At 41.8% G+C, this 7,507-nt stretch overlaps 1 protein-coding gene across 5 annotated transcripts in view; it reads right to left on the bottom strand.

The window, feature by feature from the left end:
• MDM4 (MDM4 regulator of p53) overlaps positions 1–7,507 on the bottom strand; it is a 39,811-nt gene that overhangs the window by 6,828 nt on the left and 25,476 nt on the right. For 3 of the 5 annotated variants that reach the window (XR_002725309.3, XR_002725308.3, XM_023186864.3), the window contains 2 exons: positions 2,852–3,012; positions 1,125–1,274 (listed from right to left, as the gene is read on the bottom strand). Coding sequence is in view for 2 of the 5 variants with exons in the window: in XM_023186864.3 (XP_023042632.1) it covers positions 1,125–1,274; positions 2,852–3,012 (311 nt within the window). In the remaining 3 variants the exon portion in view is untranslated. The remainder of the gene's footprint in view (positions 1–1,124; positions 1,275–2,851; positions 3,013–7,507) is intronic. The other 2 variants (XR_003309883.2, XM_026456681.2) reach the window with 1 other exon arrangement.

Raw genomic sequence — 7,507 nt, 5'->3', positions numbered from 1 at the left:
TTTGTTTTTTTTTTTTGTTTTTTTTTTTTTTGAGACGGAGTCTTGCTCTGCCACCCAGGCTGGAGTGCAGTGGCCGGATCTCAGCTCACTACAAGCTCCGCCTCCCGGGTTTACGCCATTCTCCTGCCTCAGCCTCCCGAGTAGCTGGGACTACAGGCGCCCACCTCGTCGCCCGGCTAGTTTTTTGTATTTTTAAGTAGAGACAGGGTTTCACCATATTAGCCAGGATGGTCTCGATCTCCTGACCTCGTGATCCGCCCGTCTCGGCCTCCCAAAGTGCTGGGATTACAGGCTTGAGCCACCGCGCCCGGCCTATTCAATGGATGTTTACCAACACTCTTCTACATCCTGGCCACTGGATCTCCTCCCCAATTTCTTCTGAGTCTTGAGCAAGTTGCCTGTATGACTCTTCATCTGTACATGAGTACATACTATATGTATGAGTACTTCATGAGTACATGCCATATGTACTCAGAGTTCAATCTCCCCTCTTTTCTACTATTTTAACTCTAAAACAGCTACAAAGAAATAGTCTTATCTTTCCATTTAGGTATAAAATGGCTATGGAAGCTATCAAGATTTCCAAGAAATAAGTTTTCTCCTACAGACTGCTGTTCATTTAGAACAGGGGTGTCCAACCTTTTGGCTTCCCTGGGTCACACTGGAAGAATTATCTTGGGTCACACATAAAATACACTAACACTAATGATAACTGATGGGCTAAAAGGGAAAAAAAATCACAAGAAAACTCAGAATATTTTTAAAAAATTTATGAATTTGTGTTGATTCAAAGCTGTTCTGGGCTGCATGTGGTTCACAGGCTGTGGGTTGGACAAGCTTGATTAGCACCTTACCTTGTTAGCAAAGGGAGAAAAAGGATAGCTAGTTGCTATAAGCAGGGGAAAAAAACAATAGCTTACTGTTTTTGACTAAGTAGGGGCTTTTAAGGCAGCCCTGGTTAACTTAACACTTAATGTGAATCTTAAAATTGCATTGAAAAATTAATTAAAGTTAAAAAGGGGATTATGTAAGCAATCTGTTGTACAAAGAGATACAAAGAGATCTGAACAGATTATACTATGAGCACACAAACAGAATCAACATGGAATTTTTCCACAACATACCTTTTTGTCACTTACTTTCCCTACTTCTTCACTTGTTTGTTCAGTATCAGCAGCTTCAACTTTTATTCCAACACCTAACTGCTCTGATACTGACTCATTCAAAAACCACAAGTCATCTGTAGTATCTGAAACAATGGCAGTACCCACATCCTAATAGAAAAAAACAAACATGAGTTTCTGTATTCAGAGGTTTATCAGACGTTGAAACAACACAAATGAACCCAAAACTCAATGTCGTCACACTACATCGCCAAAGAACATCTTGCCTTTATTCAGTGGACATGTATTCATTCCACACGTATCTACTTGATACCTACTATGGATAAACTAATGGATGGATATAATAGTGCCAGGCATAGACTTTCCTCTTTTTAACACTCAATCAGGTATAACACCTGAGAAACAGTACTGAAGCGTTTAAAAGGTAAGGACTTGTAGTTGCTCAAGTAAATAGAATCTGTTCCCTAAATTCCCTTCTACAGGTGACACTCTAAGAAACTAGAAAACATTCCATTAGTTCTGAAATATTCTTTCCCTTAAAATGTCAAGGATGCTTATTAAAGAAATATGAGAAATACTGATGGTCACCCAAACCTTTTGTCTTGACACTTTCTGAACTCCATATAGAACTCTTTCTGCATTCATCTATGAGTATTTCATGACATGCTTTTCTACAACATCCATGAGAGACAATTTATTATTCTGCCACTCTTATATACTCATTCATTTATTAAACAAATACTCACTGAATACCTATTATGTGCCACATACTGTTCTAGGTACTAGGTAATGGAAAAAGTGGTGAACAATACAAAAGCTCTGGCCTTACATTTCAGTGGTAAACAGACAACACACATATAAAATACAACAATATTTTTACAAAGTGAGAAGTGCTATGCAAATAAAATAGGATAAAAGAAAAGAGTGGCTTAAGAGGAGGCTATTTTAACTAGGGGATGGTTTTGCAAGGCCACCACCTATAACTACACAGCTCCAAAACAAAAAGTGAATGGAACCTACTGGAACTGTGTAACGTAATAGCCTTAGCGGCCAGGAATGACCTCTTTGAAGAAATTACATTTGAGTCCTAAATCATGAGAAGGCAAAGAAATAATATGGGGGAAGAGAGTTTCAGAAAGAGTAAAGAATAAACTTAAGGTGCCTGAGGAAGGAAGGAATTTTGGGCTACAGGGTCAGAAAGGAGCCTGGTATATCCAAAACACATGTAGTGAACAAGAAGAATGACAAGAAGTGAGGAAGGAGGGGGCTGAATCAGTTATTACTATAGTAAAACAGGCACATGCCACCACGCCTGGCTAATTTTTTATTTTTTGTAAAGATGGCATCTATGTTGCCCAGGCTAGTCTCAAACTTCTGGGCTCAAGCAATCCTCCTGTCTCTGCCTCCCAGTGTTACAGGCTGAGACTCCCAGAGATTACAGGCAAGAGCCACTACGCACAGCCAAAACCTCCATTTTGAAATTGTTCAATGTCAAATCCTCTAAGTAGAGTTGTTAGTTAAACAGGCATCTGGAAACTGAAGTTGGGCATTTAGGGAAGAGGTAAGGACTAGAGATACAGATTTGGGTATCACATGCATACAGATGGTATTTAACGCCATAGGAGTAAATAAGAATTCTTAGAGAATATAATGTGTGGTCAAGAGTAACCAAGAATGTTACCCTTTCAAAAGAAAAAAAAACACTCCCCTTCAAATGTGAAATTTACCTGATTTGTTTGTAAATCAGTTGAGCCATTACTTCTAGGTGTATAGTTGCTTCTCAAGTTTCCTAAAAACCACCAAGGCAGGCCAGCTACATCCCACTCCTCAAATCCAAGGTCCAGCCTAGATGTCTCATCTTGGGTTAAATTTTCAATTAAGTCTCCATCTATAGAAGTCAAATGAAAAGGATGATAACTATGCACAATACATAATAACCAAGACTATCTTTAAAATACTTAAAACTTCTTTATCAAACAGGTAAAAAGAAATTCCTGTTCTGAGAAAGAAAGAATCGGCCGGGCGCGGTGGCTCAAGCCTGTAATCCCAGCACTTTGGGAGGCCGAGACGGGCGGATCACAAGGTCAGGAGATCGAGACCATGCTGGCTAACACGGTGAAACCCCGTCTCTACTAAAAATACAAAAAAAAAAGAAAGAATCAGAAATCAAGTATCTGTTTTAGTGGCAGAGCTCAACTCTCCTCCCTTGTTTAGGCTTCATCAGCAAGTAATGACACTACAAGTAGATCATCGTTTATCAAGTCTAAACTCTAAAAGCATCGTCTTCTATGAGAAGACAGGAAAAAAAAAAAAAGACTCTAAAAGCATCTGAACAATGACCTTGTTCTAAAAGAATTTCTAAATGGTCATTTACTGGCATTTTAAACACTCCTACCATGTATAAACTATAGAATTACTTGCTCTAGTACATAGTACCTGATAATAGTTTGATTAATAGCAATGAAAATGATGGTAACATAGTGGTCTAACCCTTAAGATCAAAGCAAGGCAATACAAACCATAATGGTGATCACAAGGTTGTCCAGGCCATCTCACTGATACCCACATATTCTGGGTCATTTCTCAGTAATTCGTATGTTTTAGTGGGTAACAACCACTATAAAATACTAAACTCTGGGTTGTCCAAACACATACATACGCCCTTGCTGGATCAATGGGCTCTTAGAGCTAAGTATCTAGACATACCACAAATACTAAGACCCCACATTATTTCAAGTAAAAGATCTCACGTTGTACATCTGAATGACACTGAGGGCTGCTAATAACATAAGTCTGTTGTTATCACATGATATTCTTTTCTTTCCCAGACTCCAGTCTTTCGTTGTGCTCTGCTGCTCCTTTCTTACTTTCTCATTCTCTTCTACGTCTTCCCAATACATCAGGTCTGCCCAAAGCAACCATGGGCATTAATGTGTGCTGAAGTACATATGATGAAAGAATTTCTGCAATACGTGAGTCCTTGCCAGAACATAAGGTTACCCTATTTACTTATAAATTATGTCAATATTGCTGACTAAAAGGCTTATCTGTGGCCAGGGAAACTTCAATTATGTTTCTACTTATTCATTATTGAAATTATCAGAAACCAAATTCTTGAAATGGTCCATATTAAAGTTATTCTTCCCTACTTGAGCTCCACAACTTATGAAGGAAATGAAAATAGGTCATTCTTTCCACAAATAAAAATTCTGTCCCTTCTACCTATAGATCTTCCTGAAAATACTATTATTTATTCTCAAATGTTCATCACAAACTACATATCCCCCCTTGAATTGGCTATTCTTATACCTGCCCTTGCCCCCAACTTTTTTTTGAGACAGGGTGCCACTTTGTTGCCCAGGCTGGAGTGCTGTGACATGATATTGATTCACTGCAACCTCCGTTCACTGCAATCTCCACGTCTTGGGCTCAAGTGATCCTTCCATCTCAGCCTCCTGAGTGGCTGAGGCCACTGGTGCACATCATCGTGCCCAGCTAATTTTTCACTGGGCTAATTTTTTGTTGAGATGAGGTCTCGTTATGTTACCCAAGCTGGTCTCAAACTCTTGAGCTCAAGTAATCCTCCTGCCTCGGCCTCCCAAAGTGCTGGGATTACAGGCACGAGCTACCATGCCCAGCCTTGATTTTCTAACAGTGCCCAGCCATGTTCTTATACATCTTAAAATTGCCTTTTGAGTATAAAATAAGCAAGGATTTGCATTAAGGAATAAAATTACACATTTAATATCCTATAGACTGGAATAGTTACAAAGTAGGCAGACCAAAATTCAGTTTATGCTCAAATGAAATGTAAAGAAAACAATCCAGCATGATAAACTTATTCAAATTTAATTTAAGCTTTTAAAATAACTTCAGCAGCCAAAGTTTCTCGGATATAACCAGAGGCTTAACCTGCCATTGTTCCACATGCCTAGACTAGAAGCCATCATGCCATAAAATGACTCTGGGGAATTTATGATCTTACACATCTTCGCCAAAAGAGAAACAAAAACAAAAAACTAATTTTAGAAAATGTTTGTTTGTTTTTTGAGACGAAGTCTTGCTCTTGTCCCCCAGGCTGGAGTGCAATGGCATGATCTCGGCTCTGCAACCTCTGCCTCCCAAGTTCAAGCAATTCTCCTGCCTCAGCCTCCCAAGTCGCTGAGATTACAGGCGCCTGCCACCATGTCTGGCTAATTTTTATATTTTTAATAGAGACAGGGTTTCACCATGGTGGCCAGGTAGGTCTCGAACTCCTGCCCTCAGGTGATCTGCCCGCCTCAGCCTCCCAAAGTGCTAGAATTACAGGCATGAGCCACTGCGCCCAGCCTAGAAAGTGTTTTAAAGTACAATTTTGGGGAAAATATGGATTAACTCATTAGCCTGATCACAGCATATCTAATGGAATGGCAAAGATCTGGTGACCACCATCCAAGGGCAAAACAATTTTTCTGGATTTGAAATATCTGTATATATGTAATGAAATATCCTGGGGATGGCACCCAAGTTTTCTTTTCTTTTTCCTTTTTTTTTTTTTGAGACAGAGTCTCGCTCTGTCGCCCAGACTGGAGTGCAGTGGCGCGATCTCGGTTCACTGCAAGCTCCGCCTCTCAGGTTCACACCATTCTCCTGCCTCAGACTCCTGAGTAGCTGGGACTACAGGCGCCCGCCACAAAGTTCAGCTAACTTTTTGTATTTTTTTTAGTTGAGACAGGGTTTCACCATGTTAGCCAGGATGGTCTCGATCTCCTGACCTCATGATCCGCCCGCCTCGGCCTCCCAAAGTGCTGGGATTACAGGCGTGAGCCACCGCGCCCGGCCAATGGGACCCAAGTTTTCATGCACACCTTGTACACATAGCCTGAAGGTAGTTTTATATAATTTTTTTTTTTTTTTTTTTTGAGACGGAGTCTCGCTCTGTCGCCCAGGCTGGAGTGCAGTGGCCGGTTCTCAGCTCACTGCAAGCTCCGCCTCCTGGGTTTATGCCATTCTCCTGCCTCAGCCTCCGAGTAGCTGGGACTACAGGCGCCCGCCACCTCGCCCGGCTAGTTTTTTGTATTTTTTAGTAGAGACTGGGTTTCACCGTGTTAGCCAGGATGGTCTCGATGTCCTGACCTCATGATCCGCCCGTCTCAGCCTCCCAAAGTGCTGGGATTACAGGCTTGAGCCACCACGCCCAGCCCTATATAATATTTTAAATAATTCTGTGCATGAAACAAAGTTTTCACTGCAACCTGTCACATGAGGTCAGGTGTTAAATTTTCTACTTGTGGTGTCATGTGAAAAAGTTTTCAGAGGCTGGGTGTGGTGGCTCATGCCTGTAATCCCAGCACTTTGGGAGGCCAAGGCGGGTGGATCACGAGGTCATGAGATCAACCCACCCTGGCCAACATGGTAAAACCCCGTCTCTACTAAGAACACAAAAATTAGCTGGGCATAGTGGTGCACGCATGTAATCCCAACTACTTAGGAGGCTGAGGCAGGAGAATCACTTGAACACGGGAGGTGGAGGCTGCAGTGAACTGAGATTGAGCCACTGCCCTCCAGCCTGGTGACAAGAGCAAGACTCTGTCTCGAAAAAAAAAAAAAAGTTTTCAGATTTTGGATGCTCAACTTATTCTAAGATCCTCTGAAAGGGTCTTGCACCATCCTAGTATTCATAGGTTGCTAAAAGAGCATTACCATCTTTCAAACAGAGAATGCTCAACATTTCAAATTTAGAATGCTCAACTTATACCAGGCTTCCTGTATCTCATTCTTGGCTTTGTGATTAAGTATATTTATAATGTCATCTTTGCAAACTTCAAAATGTGTAAAAATTGGGTCAGGTGCAGTGGCTCGCACCTTTAATTCCAGCACTTTAGGAGGCTGAGGCAGGTAGATCATTTGAGGCCAGGAGTTTGAGACCAGCTTGGCCAACATCGCAAAACCCCAAAATTAGCCAGGCATGGTGGTGTGCGCCTGTAATCCCAGCACTTTGGGAGGCCGAGGCGGGCAGATCACCTGAGGTTGGGAGTTAAGAGACCAGCCTGACCAACATGGCGAAACCCCATCTCTACTAAAAATACAAAATTAGTCAGGTGTGGTGGCACACGCCTGTAATCCCAGCTACTCCAGAGGCTAAGGCAGGAGAATTCACTTGAACCTGGGGGGCGGAGGCTGCGGTGAGCTGAAATCACGTCATTGCACTCAGCCTGTGCAACAAGAGCGAGACTCCGTCTCAAAATAAATAAATAAATAAAGAGCCAGGAGTGGTGGCACACACCCGTAATCTCAGCTACTCAGGAAGCTGAGGCACAAGAATCACTTGAAACAGGGAGGTGGAGGTTGTAGTGAGCTGAGATGGCACTGCTGCACTCCAACCTATGCGATCCAGCGAGACT

Source organism: Piliocolobus tephrosceles, chromosome 1 (genome assembly GCF_002776525.5).
Source record: "Piliocolobus tephrosceles isolate RC106 chromosome 1, ASM277652v3, whole genome shotgun sequence".
Taxonomy (NCBI): domain Eukaryota; kingdom Metazoa; phylum Chordata; class Mammalia; order Primates; family Cercopithecidae; genus Piliocolobus; species Piliocolobus tephrosceles.
The sequence above is the reverse complement of the archived record's forward strand: the minus strand, read 5'-3'. Positions and strand labels throughout refer to the sequence as shown.